Source organism: Pyrus communis, chromosome 15, assembly GCF_041283825.1.
Source record: "Pyrus communis isolate YQ-2024b chromosome 15, ASM4128382v1, whole genome shotgun sequence".
Classification (NCBI taxonomy): domain Eukaryota; kingdom Viridiplantae; phylum Streptophyta; class Magnoliopsida; order Rosales; family Rosaceae; genus Pyrus; species Pyrus communis.
In genome coordinates this window covers 35,913,922-35,939,645 of record NC_142579.1, presented here as the reverse complement: position 1 = coordinate 35,939,645, position 25,724 = coordinate 35,913,922, and the positions used below count along the sequence as shown (strand labels likewise).

Sequence of the window (25,724 nt, the reverse complement as noted above, 5' to 3'; positions counted from 1 at the left end):
ATACAACTTAATCGTAACCGTTCAAGTAGGAAGAAAGATGGAAAAATGTTCTTAGTTAACTAACGCAGATAAACACAATACCAAATTGACCAAATTAAAAACAAAATGACTAAATTGACCTAATAACTAAAACACATGGATCATTTTAACTACTAACAATGTAGCATCGAGAATTGTATATTCTGGTAATTTTCTTACTATGAAGGATGCATATAACAAGCCATGGGCGGGACTAAAATGCTGACTTTCCAACATAAAGAGGCAAATTAAGTTAAGATTCGAGTACAAGGACATGGAGGACGAGTCCTTTGCAATGAACGGTGGGGATGGCCTCAACAGCTACAAGAAGAACTCCAAGTTTCAGGTTTGAATCTATCTGTATGTTCTTGTGTTGAACTAGCTAGCTGAGCAGAATCTAGCCTAGCTAACTGTTAACTAGTGATTAGGTATGGAAATGATTTTCACATGCCCCATATTTTCTTCCGCACACTTGTGCTTATTTCTGTCTCACTTGATTCTCATTTGATTTATTCAGTCCAAAGTATTTAAAGGGAGAAAAAGATTGCAGAAATCACTTCCCTTAAATATATTCCGAGAGATTTTCATATTTGATTTTCTTGAAAATTCGAGACTAGCTATGAATTCATGATGATTGAAACAATTACAATTATGGCAGAGACAGGGATTTGATGCATCAAAGATCTTATTGAGAGACAGCATTCAAGAAAACCTCACAATTCAAAACAAGTTGAATGGCAATATCACAACAATATTGAGAATTGCGGACCTTGGATGTTCGGTTGGACCAAACACTTTCGCTTGCGTCAAAACCATCATAGAAGCTGTGAAGCTCAAGTTCGAAACTCATCAGGATTTCGAAACCCAATTGCCTGAGTTCCAGGTCTTCTTCAATGACCAGGTCTCTAACGATTTCAACACGCTATTCAAGGCGTTCCCGGTCGATAGGAATTACATGGTGGCCGGAGTTCCAGGCTCGTTCCATGGCCGGCTCTTCCCCAAGGCCTCGATGAACGTGATGCACACCTCTTTTTCCCTTCACTGGCTGAGTAGGGTTCCGGAACAAGTCACCAAAGAAGGGTCTCCTGCATGGAATAAAGGAAGAGTCAGTTACGCGAGCAGCTCTGATGAAGTTGTGGGGGCCTTCTCAGCTCAGTTTGCGAGGGACATGGAGGGTTTCTTTGCTGCAAGGTCGGTAGAGTTGGTGGATGATGGGTTATTGGCCCTTCTCATACCCTGCCGGCAAGAGTCAACTCTCCCTTCGGACTCAATTTTAGCGCATATTTATGAGTGCGTGGGACTTTCACTTGCAGATATGACCAAAGAGGTAAACCTAAAATAATACTTGTATCCACTCCATGTCCATCCTTTGCAAATGATGTATTTTCTTCATACAAATTTTATAATCGAAACCGTACAATTCTTAATCATCTTATGAAGATCATCCTACAAAAAAATTATTCGAATTAGAGATCGTTAGTCATCCAATTATATGGAAAAATTTTACTTTCTTTTTGGGCTAATGGTTTTAACAAATTGCAGGGGTTGGTGAGTGAGGATGTTCTGGACTCGTTTAATGTACCAATTTACATTCCAAGTCCGTCTGAAGTTAAAAATTTGGTGTTGGGAATGAAAAGCCTGTTTAGTATCGAGAGGTTGGAGGAACTGTTATTCCCAACAAATCTTAGTACTCCTAATGATATTCGAGCTTGCGTCTCTCATATAAGAGCTACGGTTGAAGGCGTTGTATGCAAGCATTTCGGATCCGAACTCAATACTGAAGAACTTTTCGAAAGATATTTTCACAAGATAGAAGAATTCTCAAAGACACCTCGGTTTACAAACATTGATAATGTGACAAATTTGTTTATGCTTGTTAAGCGCAATGCTGTGAATTCCATATGATGAAGTGATCGATCGATTATCGTTTAGATTCGTTCTATGTATAATATATGGTTTAATATTTGTTTGGTTAGTAGTCTATTTGGTTTGAAGTTTTAAAGTAGGCTAAAAAAATCCTATTTGATGTTAAATGAAAGACGACTTCGGCGTGTGTTTTTGTGTGTGTAATATTTTGTATAGTGAATGACCAATTTTATGGTGGGATCCATTATCGCAAGGAAGAAGGAAGAGGGAGAATCAGAGAGAAAAGGGAAAAGAAGATAAAATTAAGCATTCAATTCGTAATTTTCAATTAAGAAAGAAGAGGCCTAAATTCGTAGAAGTTTTAAAACCACAACCCGAAACACCTAAATAGGCTTATTTTACATAAACGAGTTAAGCCCAACAGGTTAGGAACCTAACAAATTATTGTGATGATATTGTTTATCTAATGTGATAAGTAGAGGTAGTGTCATTGCGACCAAAAGCGTGAACATAGAGTGCAAAGTTCCGACGCTTTTACGTGCGTGAATTGATTTTTGTGCGTCCCACAAACGTAAATGTCCTAATTATTGGTCTTGCCTTTATATATAGAGAATAAGAGTTCACCCGGATTGCAAATTTGCAATATATTTTAGCTGTTGTAATAACCTAAGATATGACTAGGGATGAGCATTTTGACGACCCATGGTACGTAATAGATGGAATCAAATGGCTCTAGTTTACTTTTTTTTTTTTTATATATATATTATTACGCCATGGGTATTTTATTATTTGAGATCTATAGAAGAAGTCATGGGAGGGGGAGAATTGGAACAATATCTGAGTTTCTAAAATAAAATAGGCAAAGTCAAGATTCAAGTAAAAGAGCATGAAGGGCAAGTCCTTTGCAATGAACGGTGGGGATGGCCTCAACAGCTACAAGAAGAATTCCAAGTTACAGGTTTATAACCATCTCTCTCCCTTTCATTACCTCACCAATATATGTGTTCTTGTTTTGTACAAAGAACTAATATTGTGGAAGAGGAACTCGGGACCTCGGATAAACTAGCTGAACAGAACTAAGGCTAGCTAATTTCACACACATTTTTTACTTTCTCTGGGCACTGTTATAATCCGGGAGGTTTTTATATTTGATTTTCTTGAACATTCAAGACACACTATCAAATTATTATGATGATTATAAAATTTACAATTATGGCAGGCAGATCAATTTGATGCAGCAAAGATGTTGTTAAGAAACAGCATCCAAGAAAACCTCACAAATTCACAACAATATGGTACCAGTATTGAGAATTGCAGGCCTTGGATAATGTTGGACCCAACACCTTTGCTTGCGTCCAGACTGTCAGAGAAGCTGCGAATCTCAAGTTCAAAAATCAATTGCCTGAACTCCACGTCTTCTTCAACGACCATGTTGCCAACGACTTCAACACGCTATTAAAAGCATTCCTGAATGACAGGACTTACATGGTGGCCAGAGTTCCAGGTTCGTTCCATGGCCAGCTCTTCCCTAAGGCCTCGATGAATTTGATGCACACCACTTTTTGCCTTCACTGGCTAAGTAGGGTTCCTGAACAAGTCACCAAAGTAGGATCTTGTAAGTTGAATAAAGGAAGAATAAGCTACGTGAGTAGCTCTGATGAAGTTGTGGAGGCGTTTGGTGCTCAATTTGAGAGTGACGCGGAGGGTTTCTTTGCTGCAAGGTCAGCAGAGCTGGTAGATGATACCTTTGAGTGTTTGGGATGTGCACTTGCAGACATGGCCAAAGAGGTATAAAGAATGATAAAGCTTCTTCTACAAGATTGTATTTTACTCGTACAATTACACAGAAGAGAATATATATAGCCTTTGGCTCTTTACAAATCTACCCTTAACTATTTTAACTAAACTTGTAACCATTCTAACTAACTATAGTTAATAACAAACTAACCACATTTAGCTTTTACTAAACTATTTAACATCAACAGAAATAGAAGACTTGTTATCTTCCTTAATACACCCCCTCAAGCGAGAGGAGGAATCAGAGTTGATTCCAATGGGAAGCTTGGAACACAAGTATCGGAACTGAGGTTTAGACAAAGATTTTGTATGAAGATCAGCCAATTGATCGGCACTGCAAACAAACTGGACTTTGAGAAGATTAGCTAGAACCAGTTCGTGAATTTAATGATAATCAATCTCAACATGCTTCGTGCGAGCATGAAAAACAGGATTAGAGGCTAAGGAGATGGCTAAAATGTTATCACACCACAGTGTAGGCAGTTTAGGAAGAGGACAGTGAAGGTCACGATGGATTTTACAAACCCAAGTGAGTTCTGCCGCCGTATGAGCCAGAGACCTATATTCGGCTTCTGTAGAAGAACGAGCAACAATATTTTGTTTCTTGGCACTCCAGCTGATGAGGTTGGGATCAAGAAATACACAATAGCCACTGGTTGATCACCTATCAAACGTGCTTCCAGCCTAATCAGCATCGGAGTATGCTGAAAGATCAACATGACCCTTTTTAAACCATATTCCCTGGGAAACAGAACCTTTTAGAAATCGAAGAACTCATTTGGCAGCTTGAAAATGTTGTTCACGCGGAGCATGCATGAACTGGCAGAGCTAATTGACAGCAAAAGCAAGGTCCGGGCGAGTCCACGTGAGGTATTGAAGACCTCCAACAATTGAGCAATACTCAGTGGGATTGGGTAGAAGAGAACCAGTATGATCCAGTTTATGGGAGCCAAGAGGTGTGCAACAAGGTTTGGCACCCTGCATATTGGTCCGTTGAAGAAGATCAAGCAAATATTTAGTTTGATGAAGAAAGATCCCTTTAGAAGATCGCTAGACTTCCAGCTCCAAGAAATAGTGTAAAGGACCAAGATCCTTCACTGGAAATCGATCACTGAGCTGTTGAATGAATTGATGACAGAGATGAGAATTAGGGCCAGTAACGAGAATGTCATCAACATAAACGAGAACGATAACCAATTGAGGACCATTAAGTACAAACAAAGATGCATCAGATGAAGATTGATAGAAGCCAAAGTCCTGCAGAGCTTGAAATAGTTTTTCAAACCAAGCTCTAGGGGCTTGCTTAAGACCATACAACGATTTTTGAAGTTTGCACACATGAATGGGAAAGAGAAGATCAATAAAACCCGGGGGTTGAGGCATGTAGACATCCTCTTTTAAATCCCCATGAAGAAAGGCATTACGGATGTCTAACTGGTTTAAAAACCAATTATGTTGAACAACAAGACTAAGAAGTATTCGAATGGTAACCGGTTTAGCAATCGGACTGAAGGTCTCTTGGAAATCAATGTCTTCTTGTTGATGAAAGCCCTTGGCAACAAGCCGGGCCTTGTAACGATCCACAATACCATCAGGCTTCTTCTTGACACGAAACACCCACTTGCAGCCAACAATGTTTTGAGAAGAATGAGAATGAACTAAGGACCAAGTTCATGTAGACAGTAAGGCATTGTATTCATCCTGCATCGCAGCTCGCCAGTGAGCAAACTTAGATGCTTGTAAATAAGTGCTGGGAACAGAATCCAGTGCAATGGATAGAGGATGCTTAGTTGCTGCATAAGCCTTAGGTTTATAGATGCATGCTTTGGATCGGGTAACCATAGGATGAGTATTAACCATAGAGGTAGAAATAGAGTGAGAAGCATCCGGAGTTGGAGAAGTAACTAGAGGTGGAGAAGCATCTGGAGTTGGGGAAGTATCGGGAGTTGGAGAAGAAGTAGGATGAGTATACTTGCTAAAATAGAGATCCATTGAAGGAGAAGTAACTGGAGAAACACTACCGGAGCCAGAAGTATGAAGGGGCAGAGACTGAAAAGGATAGAGTTCTTCATTAAAAATCACATGTCGGGAGATATAGTCTCGGTTGCCAATCAGATCAAAGTACCGATAACCTTTGTGCTAAAGACTATAGCCCAAAAACACACAACTCTTGCTTTTAGAATCCAATTTACTGTGAATATAAGGTTTAAGCCATGGAAAACATTGGCAACCAAAAACTTTGAGTTTGGAATAATCCGGGTGCTGATGAAATAAAATTTCCCAAGGAGATTGTAAAAAACCAGAAATGGGAAGACGATTAATGAGATATAGGGCAGTAAAGAAAGCCTCGACCCAAAACACATGAGGAACATGAGAAGCAACAAGTAAGGTTCGAGCGGTCTCAACAAGATGGCGGTGTTTTCTCTCAGCACAACCGTTTTGTTCAGGCGTGTGTGGACAGCTGAATTGATGAAAAATACCATGTGCACTAAGACAAGATGCAAACGAATGACCAGTAAATTCACCCCCTGAATCTGAATGCAACACTTTGATTTTATTACCAAGCAAATTTTCTACATAGTTCTTGAACGCAACAAATGTAGAAAGTACATCTGACTTTGCTTTCAAAGGAAAAAACCAACTGTATTTACTAAAATCATCAACAAGAAGTAAGTAATATCGGAAACCACTGCTAGATGTAACATAAGCAGGTCCCCACAAATCACAGTGTAAAAGTTGAAGACTGTGAGTAGTTGCTGAAGAAGACAGACCAAAAGGAAGCTTGTGGTTCTTTGCCAATGCACAATCTGAACAGAAAAAATCAATTGTAGACTTGCCTTGTACTGCAAGAGTATTTGTAGATATTACCCGACGAAAAATAGCAGAAGATGGATGACCCAAACGCCTACGCCATATCTTTATTGGAGCTTTAATACTGACAAAAGCTGATGCAGTAAGTGAAGAAGAAGCTTTACCAGAGACGAAACTAGAAGATGTAGTAGACTGCAAATGATAGAAGCCGTCTTTAACTGAACCCCGCAAAAACGTCTTCCCTGTGGAACGATCCTTAACAACGGATCCATCAGAATCAAGTGTCAATGAACAATAATTGTCCTGGAGAAATTGAAAGGCAGACAACAAATTGTGTTGTATGTGAGGAACATGCAGAACATTTGATAGTGTAAAAGAAGAAGTAGGGGTTCGTGATGTAGATGAACCAACATGAGAATGGACAGCCCTTTACCATCACCTATGTAAACCTTGTCTTCACCAATGTAGGGAGTATGAGAGTTGATGTGTGATATGTCATTAGTAATGTGCGAAGTAGCTCCCGGAGTTAATTAACCAAGTAGGAGAGGGCTTGGCGTTGGAACGAGCACACATTGCTTAGAGCTTGGCAAGAGAGATTCGGCCACATATCTCAAGATTCATACGGTCAAAGCAATCAAGCGCTTCATGACTTGAATTACCACAAATATGACAAGGAGCCCGAGGACCAGAAGAAGAACCACGAGATTGAGAAAATGAATTAGAACGATTGAAGCCACTAGTGAAAGAATTACCACGATAAGAACCTCGATTGCCAAGATAGGTGCCACGATTAATCTTCCCACGATTCGAATTGTAATGAAAAGAGTGCTGAAGTGGTTGATTCTGAGCAACATACGCCTGAGGTGGGATGGGAAGAAGTGGGGGTTAAGCTTGAATTGATAAGGCATGAAATGGTTCAAACATACTGGAAGAGACACATTTCTTGCGACGATTCAGAGAGAGCTCTTTGGTAAGGAGCAAGCCATGCAATTCATCCAAATATGTAGAAGTTAACCGAAGCATGATGGAGTTGGTGAATGATTCAAACTCATCAGGAAGACCAGCCAGAGTAGCAGCAATGAGATCGCGATCGGAAATTGAGGCTCCAGCAGCAGTGACAGAGTCGGAGATCTCTTTAAGCTCTTGCAAATAATCAGACATGGATCGAGAGCCTTTCTGAACACTTAGAAGTCAAGAGCAAAGCTGATGAACATGTGTATCAGAAACACCCCCAAATCTTTGTTCGAGCTTAAGCCATAGATCACGACAAGACGAAACGCCAACTATGAAAGGAATCACCTCTTTAGACAACGTGGAATTAAACCAGATCAGGAGATTTTGATCCTTCTCATACCAAACTTCGAAATCCGAATTAAGAGTGCGATCAAGCAGAAGAGGGGTGGGACAGGGTTCTGTGCCATCGACGATACCAAGAAGATGATAACGCCGAAGAATCGGAGCAAACAGAGCACACCATGGTCAGTGGCGGATCCAGGATTTTAAACACGAGGGGTCCCAATTATAAAGGTCAAAAAAATTATAGACAAAAATAACATTGAAAATTTAAATATAATACATTTCATTCAAAAATCATATGCAAAACAATATTACAAATTATAAAATCATAATTCAAGTGTCCATTACGAGGTTTCATAAGTTACTAGGGAGTACCTAAGTTATTGATTATCTAATATGAAGCACTAAATTTAAAGGGGTGTGCTATTCACACACCCCTTTTTGCTTCTCACACACCCTTTGTTTATTTCTGTCATTTGATCTTCTTTAATTTAGTCGATCCGACGGCCGCAAATTAAGAGGGTGTGTGGATAGCACACCCCAATTTAAAACACCAGTCAAATAAAACTCTCCCCAAACTCCCACTATCTTTCTAACCTAACACACCATTTTTCTCTTTTACTAGTTTCCAAACATCCACCTTCTCTCTCACTAAGAACAAAGCTGCCATACCTCCACCAACCGCCTCCCTCCCCATTCTCCCGAAGCCATGGTAGCTCCACCACCAAATTTCACCAACCCATGACAGATTATATCCATCTTACTAACCTTATGAAGGAAATTTCACCCATAAGAACAATTACTAAGATGGTTGAAATAATTTGGGAATGTTTGGGCTTATGTACTGCCCCCGCCAGACGACAGAGAAAGGTTGGAGGAGAAGTGGGTGGCACCGACGGATGAGACCATGGCAGAAGTAAGGAGGAGAGAGGCAGGAAGGGTCCCTATTTCTTTCTTCTCCGTGCGTGGTCATCTTCTCCTAGAAGAAGACAACCACTGCAACCTACATAGACCTCATGCTCGAGTACGAGGGGTCCCCGGAAAATTTATAGCAACGATTTAGGATTGCCAACGGGTCCTGGGACCTCCCTGGTCCCTATGTGGATCCGTCCTTGACCATGGCAGATAATTGGTCTTTTTGAGCTTGATTGACACCATGCTGCCAATGTTTTGGATTGTGAGAGAGGAATATGAAGAGAAATTAAGGTTAGAAGAGGGATTGATAACAGGCACCGACTCAGACAAAGTCGCCATGAGAGAACAAGAAAACAGATCAAGATCAACAAGCGCAGAACAAAATCGCCACAGAGAACAATCAAAGCAAGGTATAGATCAGAAAATCGGAGCGGAAGAGAAGAGGATCGAGAAGAGCCGTGAGGCGATGGTGATGAAACCATAAAGAATGATAAAGCTTCTTTTACAAGATTGTATTTTACTCAATGAATGTACAATTACACAGAAGAGAATATATATAGCCTTTGGCTCTTTACAAATCTACCCTTGACTATTTTAACTAAACTTGTAACCATTCTAACTAACTATAGTTAATAACACACTAACCACATTTAGCTTTTACTATACTATTTAACATCAACAGAAATGGAAGACTTGTTATCTTCCTTAATAAGGTAAACCTAAAACAATCTATTTGCTTTGTCCTTAGTTTTCCCTTAAACCATATTCCTAAGATGTGACATCAATTGTAGGTTCAAAGACAGCATATATTAATTTTTTATTTTGAAAAAGTCACACAACGTCATGAATTCAGTAGAGAAATGTATGGTTAAAATTGACTTAAATAGAAAACATTGGAGACTCTGATTGCTACTGAACAGAAGACATTGGAGATGCTGATTGATTTGGTTATGGCAGTAAGTGGGAGCCGCTCTTTTTCCCTTCGCTATTCAAATGCTTTGTTTTACAGTGGCCAAACTTACCGCATTATTTTTTTTTTTCCTCCATACTGATTCATGTATGTTGAGTGGTGATGAACGGAATTCCAATCTTCCAATTTATAAATATATATAAAATACAAAACTCTAACCCATAAAATGCCCTACCGCATAAGAATTATACGTCGCTTGCTTGTTTGGATTATACCACAGCTAAAATAGCCCAAATTTCGACCTACATCAAGAAATCGTTCTAGAAGAGAAACTTTTGGGTATCAAGTAAACAACTACGAGAGCGTCAAGTATAATATTTTAGAACTTATTGATTACACTTTATATTATATATATATATATATATATATAGTATTTGTTAATTGTACATATGATGCATTTTTCTTTTTTCTTTTTTCACATTATTGTTTACTTAATGGCCATAACAAATTGTAGGGTTTGATAAGTGAGGATCTTCTGGACTCGTTTAATGTACCCATTTACATTCCAAGTCCGTCTGAAATTAAAAGAGTGGTGTTGGGAATGAAGCACCTCATTAGCATTGAGAGGTTGGAGGAACTGTACTACACAACAAAACTTAGTACTCCTGATCAAGTTCGAGGTCGCGTCTTTCATATAAGAGCGACGATTGAAGGCATTCTAGTGAAGCACTTCGTATCCGAGCTCAATACTAATGAACTTTTTGAGAGATATATTCACAAGATAGAATAATTCTCAAAGACCCTTCGGTTTACAAACTCTGAGAAGATGGCAAATTTGTTTATTCTTGTTAAGCGCAATGCTGTGCATTCCATCTCATGAAGTGAGGATCTTTGGACTCGTTCAATTTTATTTAAAATATGTTTTAATTTTAATTTGGTAAGTGGATCAAGTGGCCTATTTTATAGTAGGCTAAAAAAGCATCTGCATATTTGTTGTTAAGTGATACACGACTGTGGCTGTCTGTGTGATTTTTACGTAATATTTTAAAGTGAATAACCAAGTGTCTTCTGTTGATATTGTTTGTCTAATATAATAAGAGTATCGTCCTTGCGACCAAGAACATTACGAGAAAAATTCAAGTAAACGAATAGCGGTGTTATTTAACTATATCGTACATGCACACCAGTTATTTTAACTGTTGTAATTATGCTAAAGCCGCAACATTTTTCAACAAAAACGTTGTTTTTGGTTAAACACACTGCTTTGTAGTCAAAACTTTCATGCTTTTATCACAAGAACTATTGTAGTTCTTGGATGTTTATAACAATTTTCTTGAACAATTGTCTAATTTGGCATGAACGGTTATTCTTTGTATATTCCATAACACTTAGACCACTGTTTAAATACTAAAACCGTTGTACAAAATTTCCAAATTACTTCTATTTATTAGTATCAGTGTTCATAAAATCATTACATTCGAAATTGTACTTGTTGTACCTTGGCCCATTCGTCAGTGTGGAAACGAAATTCAGATTACAATCTCACCAAAGTCATCCATAGTTGAACATAATAAAATACAAGAAATAAAGACACTGAAGTAACGAGGTTCGACAAAAAATCTGCCTACGTGCCCAGAGAGATATTGCTTTTCACTATGAGAATAACAATACAAGTTACACAAAGTTAAATCGACATAACCCAATCTTGAATCCCTTGTACACCCACTCACATAATCTTCACAAGAGTCTCACTCTATCCCAAGGGTTCTTTCACCATAAGACTTTTTACTCTAGCTCTCTTGATTTCTCTCAGCCCATGTTCAACCTTTCCCATTGGAGAACCGAATGCTCTCCCCCTTGGATGCTTCTCTGATGCTTGCCCTCTCACTCGGCAAGCATACTAAATGCATAAAATTGCATCTAGTCATATAGTAGCAACTATGCCAACAATCAAGACCAAAAAGACTTAAGTTCACATGACATAATCAACACCTAGCATGCAACCCTTTTCTCCATTTGCCATTTAATGCATAGAAGAGAAAGTATGCAAAATTTCAAGCAACCGACTTTGCAACCCACAAAGTCAAGACATGCTTCCAACTTTGCATGTGGCAGTGATCATGTCTTCTCATGAACGAAGACTTCCTCGCCACAACCGAAAGCATTCACATGATCTTCAATTGTTGTTAACACATAACTCATAATTACTCAAAAATGTACGAGCCAAACACAACAGTACTCCACTGCCATAACATGCAAAGATTCCAAACAGACTTAGATATAAAGAACAACTAATAAAAAGAGCTTGAAAACTTTAAGTTTTAACAATAAGGACAAAATAAAGGATGAGTAAATAGTATCAGGATTAACTTAACTTCATCAAGCCTTAGAACAAAGGAAAACTAATGAAAATGGTTTGAAAACTTTGAGTTTTAACGATAAGGACAAAATAAAGTGTAAAGTGAATAGTACCAGGTTTGACTTTTTAGTGTAAAAATGTAATTTTTCGTTAAAGTCAACAGTACCGCATGTTTTTCGTTAAAACTCTCTTAGAACAATGCATAAGAGATACTGACTAGTGGCCCAGCCTACTCGTTTCTCATCACCTGTTGAAGAAAAGATAATATAAAGAACCGCATAAGTGAATATTATTGTTATTCCCTGCAAAATTGTACGCTGATATAGATGTGATCCGAAGTCATGAACAAACAAAAATTGAAAGAGAGAGAGAGTTCAACATAAATCAAACATGAATTAAATTAATCGGATAGAAAAATAGTTCTAGAGTAAAAATTAAAGAAATCATCTCACACCAAAGCGAAGAAATTAATGCACTTTGCACTTTTGTCATGATCTAAAATCTAAACAAGATTCAATGTGATTACAGACAATGATGGAGATGCGCTGATACTCTCAACAGAATATTTATATAAGATATGTCACTCAAGTGTCTGCGTATTGATTTTTGTAAGTTTTAGAGTTAATTTGGTATTGCTGTGATTTAAAAAAAAAAACTGTTTATGTTATGCTGTGAGAATAAGCAGCATAGTGTTTGGCAAACTTTTTTGTGAAACTGTTTTTGGAGAAAAAAAAAAAAAAACAGTATTATAGTATTTGGTAAACTTTTATGTAAAACAGTTGTGACTGTGAAATGACCAAAAAGGGTATAATTTTGGATGTGCCATTAATTTAATTTCTTAACAAATAAAGGTGAATTACTAAATATACTTTATTTTTAAAAGAAAAATATTTATAAACTTTATCTTAGATATTAATTAGTATGACAAACTACTTCAATTGAAATATTTTAGATTGAATAGCTAGGACTCATTAGTACAATATTTTTAATGTACTTGAAAGTAGTCTAATTAGATGCATTCATCAAACTTGCCGCTATTCTATTTCTTAATGCTTCTATCTCATGTGATTCTTCAACTTGATAATTTCGGTATTCTTTATCATCATCATCACTACTATCGCTCTCTTCACAAAAGTCCATGGGGTCATCAAAATAACGATCACGTTAATCATACTATTTTGCAATATAACCAAGAAATAACTAATCAAACTATTTTGCAGTATGTGAAACTATCTCCCAGGATCGGTTAATCATCATTTGATCCTGCTTCGTAGAACTAGTGACAAAAACAGTAGACAAATAGTTTGATGGAATGGAATAAATCCCAACGTGAAAGTAAATAAATCCCATGGGACTTAAGGAACTTAAGGAATGATGGAAGGGAATAAATCCCAACCTGAAAGTAAAATAACTTGGTGAACCACAAGCAAGCAGGTGCAAAAACCAGCTGAAGAATTATTTTGTTCCATTTAACGACAAATATGTAATCCATACTGAACAAAAAAACTACTTTCTGTTCTATCAATAACAAAAAATGCTGGCACAGAAAATGTAAGCTATATTATCCAACTTCTAAACAACAATATTACGTTTCTTAATTTCCTGTGCAGTTCGCCTACCGCTTCTTAATTTCCTGGGAGAGCAATCTATGAGCAACTTGTTAAAGTTAGGAATTAATCATTTCCTCTATCCAAACACTAGACCGAATCCATGTATTGATGCTCAGACCTGAAAAACTAATTACCTTTTTCCTCTTCCTTTCAACTCCAACATTCAATGACTTCAGACATCTGTTTTCCTTTCAGTCTTTGTTTGTGCTTGAGAGCATTATATATATTACTTATTTTTGTTTGTTCTACCTTTTAAATATATGCATATCCTAATGAGATTGCATTGCATCTGATTCATGGTCGCTCTGGTGTTGCATTGCATCTGATTCATGGTCGTTCTGGAGGCACTTGCACAGGAGGCATAAGGTTGCTATTTGATCTAGAACAAATTCAGAGGTATGCCCCCCATGCTCCTGCTCCTGCGCCATCTGTACGTATATTCAAATCATAGTTTTCATTTATTTTGGTGTGCAGTTTTTCTGTTTTCTTTAGGATTAAGGCCTTACTTTCTCTCATGTTATTAATTTCTTATCTCTTTCAATTCCTAAGAGAGTCTCATTAAAAAATACATGGATATACCACCATGTCCGGAAAAAAAAAAATCCAAATTTAGCCAATCTACGAGAAGCCTTCCCGTAATCACAATACCAACTACATTGCTACATATATCTCACATTTTTGCCTTAGTTTGCATACACAACAGAAGAACGAAACCACCTTAAGTTAACCACAATCGAAACAATATGAACAACAATTGATCATAACATAGATATAAAAAAATTACTATGAACAACCAATTTTGCACATGAAGGCACTTAAGACTAGGCACTTGTTCGAGTAGCCTAACCTTAACCCAATAAGGATAGGATAGATGGATCATATGCACAAAATCAACCCGAAAAGAGAAATTATAGTGGATGACATATACACTAAGCTTAAATAATTAAAAACCTGCCTCCACCAATAAGCAAAGCAGAGTTCACAGATCAGTAGCAGGACAAATCAGAAGCAGAGTTCACAGATCAGAAGCAGAGCAGAGCTTTATCCTTTCTTATATACCTAAACCCTAAGATAAATCAGAAGCAGACCTTCCACAAACCCTAATTTTTTTCCCAATTAATTTTTTCCACAAACCATATCACCTTCCCCAATTAATTTGTTCTCGACCCTCCATCCCCAATCTTTTTTCTCAACACCCATACACTCATCCATTTGCTCTTCCCACCCCTCTTTCACTCTCACTCTCCCATCCCCAAATTTAAAAATCCAAACAAATAAATAATGAAATTTTAGACAAGAGAAGCTTACCAAAGGAAGGACGCCGAGTCGGAGAACACGACCAGGAGAACGAGAGAGATCGCCGAGATTGAAGTTTTCTGGTTTGGGTACGAGAGGCGTGTTCTGAAAGTGTGAGGAAAGGAGGAGGGCAATTTTGGGTTATTGAAAAATTCAATAAACATTACTGTTCGCCCGTGTTTTTGAAAATAAGCTGATTTTTGAAAGCTGCTATTTGCTGCTTTAAGTTTTGGGCTTATTTTCATTCAAAACTTTGAAATAAAGCTGATTTTGAGAGTTTATCAAACATCAAAAACCCTCCCAACTTTTTTTCATACCCCTTTTTTTTTTTTTTTTTTTAAATCACCTCAATACCAAAATAAGGTATACAGGAACGAATGTTTATATTTAGTGGCTCTTCAGCTTTTATGTTTAAAAACTGTGCATTTGCCCGCATTTCACTCCATCTTAACCTCCTCACTACAAATATGATTTCAACGTTTAAATAAAATGGTGGTCAGCGCATTTGGTGGATAAAAACACATATGTACTCCAACATTAACGTATTGAAGAAAATACTAAGATAAGACACATCAACAACTTACGTGTAGATTAACAATGGTTTTATTGTTTAAACAAACTTAAGTTTATAAAGAAAAAACACTTCGTTTCCACAAAAGTGAAGTGGGACGAGGGCGCCGAGGTGCAAGGACGGACCACGTTGGCGCACGTCATCCATGCAGCTGACTAGGACGAGTTCAACTGATGATGTAGCACAGAATTTTCAGCCAAACTCTGTGTAGGCCAAAACTCACCACATGCCCACCACAGTTATTCTTCATCCCAGTCCGCGCCCTCCAAAATTACCCTTCTTCACCCCCAACATTCACCACCCCGAACCAACTAAAACAAAGCCTCTTCTCCCAAACTCCAATCATGGGCATTCTAGACATTTCACCACCATGTTTGAACCTGTAAAAACTCGTCCTAACCTATTTGTGTTCAACTGAATCAGCTCCAACAAATTCAATTACTTTCACCATGGCTACCAAACGCTATGTTCTCACCATCTTCATCCTTCTCATCAGCATTGCCGGCAATGCAGCGGCAGCGGAGTCACAGCAATGTGCGTCTAAATCCAAAGGAGAATGCCATGACAAAGCACAATCCCTAAAACTGAAGCTCATTGCCATAAGCTCTATTCTAGTCACAAGCATGATTGGTATCTGCCTACCCATTCTTTCACGCAAAGTTTCGGCTCTTCAGCCCGACAAAGACTTGTTCGTAGTTGTCAAAGCATTTGCCTCCGGCGTCATTCTTGCAACGGGTTACATGCACGTTTTACCCGACTCGTTTGATTGCTTGAGATCCGAATGTCTGCCCGAATCGCCTTGGAGGAAGTTCCCATTCACAACGTTTGTGGCTATGCTTTCGGCTTTGCTGGCTATGATGGTGGACTCGTTTTCGATGAGTTACTCTAGGAAATCTTTCCTTCGCAGAGCCGCCGCGCGCGAGGAAGATGAGGAGAGTGCTAAAAATAGTAGGTGCCCTGATCAATTAGAGCATTTTGGTCATGGCCATGGGATTAAGACTGAGGATGGGCTCAATGGTAAGGATTCACAGTTGCTGAAGCATCGTGTTGTCGCGCAGGTATGAATATTACGAATTTTGTGGGGTCTTTTTTCCTTTTTCCTTTTTCCTTTTTCACATTGGGTAGGGTCATAAAAACTCTTAAAACCACTTGAACAGCAATATTCTAAAAGGTAATACTTGTGTTTCTCTTATGGAGAACTTACTTGTCTCTACTTATGATTAACGCATTTTTGCCATACAAACAAATATCATTTAATTTGTAGGCCATTTAGTCATCTATATGTGTCAAACCAATCAATTGTTTTGGTAATAAGTAGTATTCTTATAATAAATTATCCATTTGTTTGGTGCATATGAATGGCTTAAAAATCTTTAAATTGAATAAGCTTTTGTATTTATGATCTTTAGATGACGATAAATATAATAAATGGTTCCAATTATGATCTTTGCACAATAAAATTCATTAACCATAAATGAGAGGATAAGTAGGTTCCTCCGAAGAGAAAACACAAGCATTATGCAATCTGACTTGTATACTATATTTGAATTAATTTAACTAATTAATAATCTGGCATTACTTTAAATTACGTTAGGCTTTGAATCATTTTTATTTGAGTACATTTGAATGTTGATGCAGGTATTGGAACTAGGGATCGTAGTGCACTCGGTAGTGATTGGATTGTCAATGGGGGCATCTGATAATCCATGCACAATGAGGCCACTCATTGCTGCCATTTGTTTCCATCAATTCTTTGAAGGAATGGGTCTAGGTGGATGCATACTACAGGTTAGATTATTAATTCATTAATCACCAATTAAACTTTGATGCCTTGTATTTAATCAACTAATGCATAATTAATACTAGGACCACAATTTTTTTCTCTTTTATGGTTCGATTGCAGACTGAATATGGGAGCAAGATTAAGGCAGTAATGGTGTTCTTCTTCTCAACCACAACACCGTTTGGGATTGCACTAGGAATCGCTCTGTCGAACGTATACAGCGACCACAGTCCAACAGCTCTAATTGTTGTAGGGCTGCTAGATGCTGCATCTGCAGGGCTACTAAACTACATGGCACTGGTTGATCTCCTAGCAGCTGATTTCATGGGTCGTAAACTGCAGGCAAATGTGAAGCTCCAAACATGGTCTTACATTGCAGTTCTATTAGGTATAGGAGGGATGTCATTAATGGCCAAATGGGCATAAAAAATTAGCAGTAGCAGTTCAACAATAATGTCAGATAGGATTGTGCTGCTTTTTGTAGTGACTGTTTTGGATGTAGAGTAGGGACAAACATTTTGAGATAATTTTATTCTTTTTTTTTTTTTTTTTTTTTTACTGTGGCAACAAGTTTGAAGCCTTGGTATTTCTATTAAAATTTTAGATAGACGGTTAATCATTTTGATATTATTCATACTTAATCATCCGTGCAATCAATTTGTGAGGTTTTATGTGAAAAAGGTCTCGATGGAATTAGAAATATTATCCAACATTGTCCAACCAATTTCTTTTTCTGTCTTCTTTCACAACATTAGTCTGTATCGTAATAGGATAGCAACGAAGACAGTAAAGAAACCAAGAATTCATAATTTCAATAAATGAACACTAAAAAAAATCAAAGTACCAACCAACCACACAACAACAATCAAGCGCATTTTCTCATTAGGTGGGATCAGCTGAAAAGTACTCACCAACCCTCAAGAAAAATAAAAAAATTAAACAACCAACAAAACACAATAGAAGAAATTAACACATTAAAACATGAACAAGGAACGACTAACGAACAAGAACAAGCAGAAGCCAAATGAAAACAGAAACGAACCCACAATGAAAGTAAATTTTTTTTTTACGGAGTAGTAGAGAAATCATACAAAAGGAGAAGCGGTAGAGATGAAGAGGCGACAAATAAATCGATACTAAACAAGAATGGATTTAACTCAGAGAGATCAAACCCGCTCTAATATCAGGTTAGCAAATCAAGGACGAGAAAAAGAAGAATAAATTGCAAACTCTGAATCTTATTCTATAGACAAAATTAAAGGAGAACACTACACAATCTCCAAGATGGCTTAATCTGAGGAAAACTACATGTCGTTGGACTTAATTCCTACAAAATTACAAGAGTGTACATAAAGGCTAATAAAACAAATAGGAAATCAATCATAAACCTTAACAACAAACGGAAAAACAATCATAATCCGTATTCTATTAAAAAAAAAAAAAAAAAATCTAATGTGTACCAGAAATACCTTAACATGATAGATTCCTAACTTGCTAACTTTTCCATCAATAATCACTCAAGATCATTGTCAAGTCAAGTCAACCAATTAGATTCTCAATATTGAGTGCGAAATGCAAGAGAGCGATTGGCCTGGCCCCGATTTTTCATCGTATGAAAATCAAGCTGACATCCCCCTCCATTCAGATGATGGCTCTTGGCAAAATGTATCGACTCTTCATTTTCACATGATAAAAAATAAGAGCTAGGCAAGTCGCTCTGAAAACGCACAGGCAAAGAAGATCAAAGTTTGTTTTTGTGGATTGGGAATCGGGTCTCACCATAAATTGGCCTTATGAAAATTTTCTTTGCGTGACCATATAAATACAAGAAAAGCAATATTCACGACCACATTTGATGGACTAATGAGCCGATTAAGAGTCAACGAAATCTGTCTTGTCATCATGATTTACGACTAAGCATGCATGACGTTGAAGGTTGAGTATGATACAGGCTTAGCCAGCTATGATTACAAAACATGATGTTGATTATTTTCATAAAATTTCAAGTAACATCTATATACAGGCTTGCAGTACAAAACTTAGTCTGTGTCACATTAAATCACGAGATTAAGATGTATAGGGTGGGGTTGGAGTTTTCATAATTTGTAAACTGCTAATGTCTATCAGAGCTTTAGGTTTATCTTTTTTCTATGATCTGTCAAGAGCTTCAAATCTAATTAAAAAATCTAATTAAAAAATCAAATTAGTATAACAAAAAAAATGATGAAAAATCTAATTAGTTAATTAATATTTAACTTAGATGGCGCGAGATCATATTCAATACCAACATTGATGGAGCACTGTCTCTGCACTCTTCTATTAAGTTTTGCACTCTTCTTGGAGGATTGTAAAAAAATTATATTGTGCTGTAAACTGACCAATTCTAAAAGTCATCTTAATCAAGCCCTTATGTCCAAAAACTCCTTTATTCAATTTATATATAATGTTATGAAACATAATTTTTTCAGTATTGCAATTTTTAAATATGGACATGTCGCGTCAATATTGCTGGTATTGTTGATATTATTAACTTTCAAGTATCATTTTCGTCTGTGAATGTGAATTGAATAGTGAATGAATTTGAATTACGTAAAAGAATAAAGAATGGTTAATACATGATCCATATGTAATCGATATTTTGTTTGCAACTGTAGTTAACTACAACGTAAAATGATGGATGAAACATGTGTGCTGGTGCCATCATTGATCTTAACTCATAACAAAACCAACTATGTATAACTTTTTTTCCACCAAACAAGATGCAAGTACTTCTATATACTAAAGTCTTAGCCAATACAAATTAAGATTATTGTCTTTCAATAAATTAAAACATACGACACAAGGACATATATAGAAACCTTGTTGCAAAACACACATCCCCTTAACCAACATAGATATTATGACATAATACCAACTATGTATAACTTTTTCTCCACCAAACAAGATGCAAGATACTTCTATATACTAAAGTCTTAGGCAATACAAATTAAGATTATTGTCTTTCAATAAAATAAAACATACGACACAAAGACATATATAGAAACCTTGTTGCAAAACACACACCCCCTTAACTAACATAGATATTATGACATAATATCAACTCCAGCATATAATTCGAGTGCATCCTCACGAACATTGGACGTGAAGTATGTAAAGTATTCGGCAAAGTTGAATGGCTTGTACAGCAAAGGATGCTCCTTGTCTATAAATTCCTGTGGCACTTCAATCACCACCTCCTCTTTTGGCACAGAAAATAGGGAATACGAGTACCTCTCTTTGTCCCCACTCATCATAACCCTGTGCGTCACCGCATGAAGTCTCCCATTGCTCCAGGCCTTAAGTGCATCCCCAACAAAGACCACAACGGCTCCCTCCGGGATCATCACTTCAACCCATTTGCCTTGTTTGGTCAGAATCTCTAGGCCTTGCACATCGTTTTGGCACAGAATGGTTAGGGTATTTTTGTCAGTATGAGGCACAAGGCCCAGGGCAGCTGATGGCGACGCCAACGGTGATGTTGTTGATGAGCCAACATTAATGTTGATGTTGCTTGGAGTTGGAGGAGGAGGAGGAGGAGCTTTGTACTTCATGAAACGAAAAACACTGGTGGTGTTTTGGACATGGGTGTCATAGTGGTTCCCCAAACCAAAGCTCTCTAAGATCATCCAAAGGATGGTGATATTCAAGTCCATCATCTTCGAGCACATGGATTTCATTGCCTCACTACATCATTACAACACAAAATACATATATAGTCTTTGATAAAACAACATATATCGTCTTCTCATTCAGCGAATTTATAAGTACAAAGATGACCTAAGAAATTATAATCAATCGAGGAAATCAGGAGGCGTAGTAATCAACTGAAATATCAAATACCCATTACTTACTATCATCAACATACGACAAATGTAGCATGAATTCGAACATAAGTGCATAGAGGAAATAAACAACTCTAGCCAAGTTGGTTAAATCCACTTTTTAAAAGATTTAATTTTTGGTCTAACTCAAACTTGTTTAACTTTCATAGTTTGAATTATTTCATAGTTTTAATATCAATTTCTTTGATACATTATACAAAATTTGCAAAAAATAGGAAATAATGAAGAGTGTGTAAATAATCTCAGTGTCTTATCGTTTCCCTTGTTTATTATTGTACGAAATCCAACAAAATGAGGCATTTACATATTGCAAAACTGATGATCTTTCCCTCTTTCCCTGTGCTGGAGTTCTACAAGGACATGTGGCAGCATGATAGCCAGGACGATATAACAATCATATAAAGCTGACAGTCCTTTAATTCAATCTGTTTTGAAGGGATAAGCCTTATTAAATGAGGCATTGGCTGGTAGCGAGGTTGTTGGGCAGCAGCCATTGTCATGTCAAACTTTGGAGTTTTTATGTCATCAAATTTAAACTGACATTGCTTCGTTTGAATATGAGATAACTTACTAAGGAAAGATTCTCAATGATATGTACCCGTAAACCCTTAAGCTAGCACAACTATTTTCTAATTTATCCAAGACAGGTCGTGAGTATTCTTCTGTTTAGTTGCAATAGTATTAACTTATAATTAATTAATTATCTCCTAACTATTCAAATCTTTCATGCTATGCATGCACGACCTATGACCTTCGTCAGATTCAACTCTTGGAAATCGAAAGTATATATAACATGAGAGAAAGTTTAGAGATGATGGAAAATGGGACTAAAACTTATTTTTGATCTTAAGTTTGTCATTTTGTTCTCTTTCGACGAGTGCTTTAAAATAAATAGAACACTGATTTTAAGTGTAAAACGCAAATGGAGAGTGAGATTAGCAGATGTACCTGGAAAACAAAATGAAAACTTGACCTTGTGGGTTTAAATTATTTTTTTTTGGGGTGCATATATATCTTGATGAGAGATATGCATGCATATGCACACAGAAAAAGTCTAATATTGCAAGCTGTGATCAAAGTTAAAGCAACATGTTTATATATAATTTCAAAGTTTAACTATAAAGACAAGAAAAATCTCACCAAAATGCAGGGTTTCCTTGAGGCCACATGAGGTTGGTGAAGGCCTGAGCTGCGTCTAGGCGGCAAGCGTCATCGATGCCAAAGCTTTCGTTCAAGGGAATGACCGGGCTCTTGCCTTCGTAGCTTTGATAAGGCTTGGGACTCGTGTGCTTCTGCTTGGTCTCTTCAGGCAGATCAAACAAAGCTTTCATGGCCGTCACCATTTCTTCACGCAACTTCATGGGGATCTCATCCCTCACTAGCAAAAGAAAGCAACCATAATCCTCACATGCCTCTCTCACTTTGTTACTCATAGCTTTCCACTCCTCGCTCCCTTGCTTAAACACTAGACCCTCTGAAAAATCAAGAATTGGGAGTACTTGATCATCCATCTCCATCTCTCTCTCTCTCTCTCTCTCTCTCTCTCTCTCTCTCTCTCTCTCTCTCTCTCTCTCTCTCTCCGACTCCTCTCGTAGTTTTTTAAGAGAAAGGCATCACTCAATTTATAGGAAGCTGGTTCCATGTAACTCTCCCTCCCCCCACCAAAAAAGTCCAAAAATTAAATGTGTCTCCTCTTTTAGCTGGTTATTTGCGCAGCATTCCACTTTCTATCTTTTTTTTTTTCTTTGGCTTGGATATAGATCTTACTTATGTCACAGTGGCATGTCATCACTTTTGTTGGACGCGCATTTTAGTAGGAAGAGTAACGTTAGTGTGATTAAAATAAATAAATAAAAAAAAAATGTCCCCGCGGCTAAAGTATAGCGAGGAGACAAAAATCGCCAACTCTTGCCTTTGGTGTTGAGGTTGGTGGCAATCCTTCTTGATCTGTTTTTTTCTTCTTTGTTTCTTATTGTAGTCCTCTCTTGAACTATCGAGGAGAACCTTCAGTTCATGGTTGTGGTCTCTCTCTCGCTTTGTCAAGGAGAGACTTTATGAGGTCATGATTGATCAATCTCGGATTCTAGAGGGTGATTGTTTTTCAAATATGAGGTGGTGGTGCTTGTGGTTTGTGCGCTCAGTAACTGACCATGAGAAGGAAACTCAATATTTGTTGGAGGGGACTCATAGTAGGGCTTCTTTGCCAACGATTGCAAAATCATTAGAGGTTGGGGCAGTCTTTTCTTCGTGGAGCCTCTACGATAGTTCTCAGGCTTGCAATGTTTTAGTCCTCGTGACTAGGGTTTAGGAATCATATTATATTTTAATATGTAGGGTTGTGATGTTCTTTTGACATGTATAGTCTCTTGAATGTTCTAAGAGACACGTTTAACATATCGTCATATATATTTTTTTTGTTAAACAAATTCGTATATACATTTTTAGTATTTTTAATGAAATTCCATTCGTTAAAAAAGCGTTAGAAGGATCATCTTATTTTATACCACAATAAAATGTTACGGTTCACTTTACAGTTTCGTCGGTATATATCGTAAACATTATATATACGGTCCCCTTATTCTTTGATATATTATTACAAGAATTAAGGATAAGAAACCAACAGTTCAAATATTTTTAAAATGTGTATAATTTTTTAGTGTTGTTGTAACTTATTTTATCTGACAAGGGGAATTAAGGGGCCGGCGGCAAGGAAAGATTATAGAGAGAGATGTGTTTGTAGAATTGTAGGGGGAATGTGTGTGTTATTTCCTCCCATGTAGTGTTTTTATTTATAATAATAAGTGGGAGAAGAAATCCTTCATCCCCAAGGAATACAAGTCCATATATATATGAAAAAATAACTAGAATCAAATCTAATATATAGGATTTACACAATCACACTTAAATTAGAAAGTTTACAACCAGTGTTTCTAACCAAAAAAAAAAAAAAAAAAAAGCCCTGTAGTTCAAAGGATTAATGGGATTCTTACCTGCGCGGTTTTTGTTCGAATCCCTCCTCTTAAATAATGTTTGACAAATAATATAAATAAATAAAAGCACTTAACAAAAGTAGACGTAGAATACCTATCTTGTTGAAATTTTAAAATGCAGAACAAAACTTCTTGAAATTTTAACAAACAAAAATGAATACATACTACTCGAAATCTCAACCATTCACATTGTTTTCAAAGTGTGCCTATTGCCACTTAGATATGGTTCAAGCATTACTTTCAAGCACTACTGTTTGGGCACCAAATTAGCACGGTACTATCTTTTGTTGCTCAGTGCATACCGTACTTGACCTTTACGCACTGAAAAAGTTGGAGTGGAAAATGTGCATTGTTACTACAATCAAGTTTGTCTAGCGTGTTAAGAGTGTGACTCTTCTACCAAAGAATTAAGGAATTTTGCATGTTCTTATAAGAGTAATTAGGCTACTCCTCATATGCCAATTGGTTTTACTGAGGAACGTTAACTTCCTTAACGGTATCACAATAGTTTAACCCACGTGTTGAGCCTAAGATCTCATATGTTCTCACGTCACCCAATATGTGTTATCCACATGTTGTCTTAATTGATGCCACACGTGAGATAGCATGTTGACAACATGAATCTCGCACCAAAGAATTAAAGGATTTTGCATGTACTTATAAGAAATTAATTACCTTATATATTATCAATTTATTTTATAGTAAGATCTCAGCTTTCTTGGTAACCTTTTCGTCTCTATTGTTAAGAATTTTATTAGCGATGGTAAAGTATAAGTAGATATAAGCCTATTGGTGTTATCTCAATTTGTGAAGGTGAGTGGAAATTTGGGTTACTTAAGACTAAGTTAGCACTTAAAAAAAGTAAGTAGAATTATGTACAAGGAAAAAAGTAAGGGTAGTTCTATCTACAAAATATTTTTTCACCTTTCACACACCCTTTGTAGTTTCATGTCTTTAAATCATTTTCAATTCATTCGATTCAATGACCTAAAATTAAAAAACGTGTGTAAAAAGTAAAAATATGTTTGTAATAGTATTATCCAAAATTAACTACGTACAAAGAAAGAATTGTTGCATCGAGGGTTAAATTTCCAGTTATATGATTAAGTACAAAGAAAGAATCACGTACAGGCCACAGCTCTCTAAGTTGAACTGTTGAAGGGACAAGGATTGTCTGCCCGCCCGTGCCCTCATGTTTGTGTGGTCACGATTAAGCCACGTCAACATTTTATATTATCATTCATTTTTGTCTTATTATCTCTATAAAAAAAACAATATAAAATGTTGACGTGGCTTAATCATGATCACACAAAACAAGAGAGCACAGGAGGGCACCGGAAGTGTGAGGGCAGACAATCCTTGTCCCTGTTGAAGAGTGGAGAAGTACGAATTCACATGGGCGTAGGGCAGGGTGCAAATTCTCATATAAAAGATATGGGGTTGTCCAAGAAATATTGGTCGAAATTCAATTTAAAGTATCATTTACAAATGCCTCAGTTCAATAATTAAAAAATAAAACCACATTTTACAGTCAATGCTTATTTTGTTCTTATGTACTAACTTGTAATTAGGATGTGGCCCCTCATTTCTGTTCTGAAAAAAGTTGAAGTTTCATCATAAT

General features: G+C 37.0%; 4 protein-coding genes across 5 annotated transcripts; 3 read left to right on the top strand and 1 right to left on the bottom strand.

The window, feature by feature from the left end:
- The first annotated feature begins 257 nt into the window (after nucleotides 1-257).
- On the top strand, nucleotides 258-2,071 carry LOC137732743 (loganic acid O-methyltransferase). The gene is made up of 3 exons (XM_068472047.2): nucleotides 258-364; nucleotides 677-1,345; nucleotides 1,561-2,071. The coding sequence occupies exons 1-3, from the start codon at nucleotides 293-295 to the stop codon at nucleotides 1,921-1,923; spliced, it is 1,104 nt and encodes a 367-aa protein (XP_068328148.2). The 5' UTR covers nucleotides 258-292; the 3' UTR covers nucleotides 1,924-2,071.
- A 699-nt stretch (nucleotides 2,072-2,770) lies between these two features.
- Nucleotides 2,771-4,700, top strand: LOC137732823 (loganic acid O-methyltransferase-like). Its single transcript, XM_088685052.1, has 3 exons — nucleotides 2,771-2,842; nucleotides 3,202-3,672; nucleotides 4,587-4,700. The coding sequence occupies exons 1-3, from the start codon at nucleotides 2,771-2,773 to the stop codon at nucleotides 4,698-4,700; spliced, it is 657 nt and encodes a 218-aa protein (XP_088541178.1).
- Nucleotides 4,701-12,704: 8,004 nt separating this feature from the next.
- LOC137732888 (fe(2+) transport protein 1-like) lies at nucleotides 12,705-20,556 on the top strand. 2 transcript variants are annotated; one of them, XM_088686814.1, is made up of 4 exons: nucleotides 12,705-13,061; nucleotides 15,969-16,507; nucleotides 17,088-17,237; nucleotides 17,353-20,556. In XM_088686814.1, exons 1-4 carry the CDS (start codon nucleotides 12,986-12,988, stop codon nucleotides 17,656-17,658), a joined length of 1,071 nt encoding a protein of 356 aa, XP_088542940.1. In that variant the 5' UTR covers nucleotides 12,705-12,985; the 3' UTR covers nucleotides 17,659-20,556. The 2 variants fall into 2 exon arrangements, with proteins under 2 accessions (XP_088542940.1, XP_068328259.1); XM_068472158.2 differs by lacking the exon at nucleotides 12,705-13,061 and having other exon boundaries at nucleotides 15,899-16,507.
- Nucleotides 20,019-22,723, bottom strand: LOC137707558 (putative 2-oxoglutarate-dependent dioxygenase AOP1). The gene is made up of 2 exons (XM_068446454.2): nucleotides 22,254-22,723; nucleotides 20,019-20,955 (listed from the first exon to the last, which is right to left on the bottom strand). The coding sequence occupies exons 1-2, from the start codon at nucleotides 22,628-22,630 to the stop codon at nucleotides 20,316-20,318; spliced, it is 1,017 nt and encodes a 338-aa protein (XP_068302555.2). The 5' UTR covers nucleotides 22,631-22,723; the 3' UTR covers nucleotides 20,019-20,315.
- Between the last annotated feature and the right edge of the window lie 3,001 nt (nucleotides 22,724-25,724).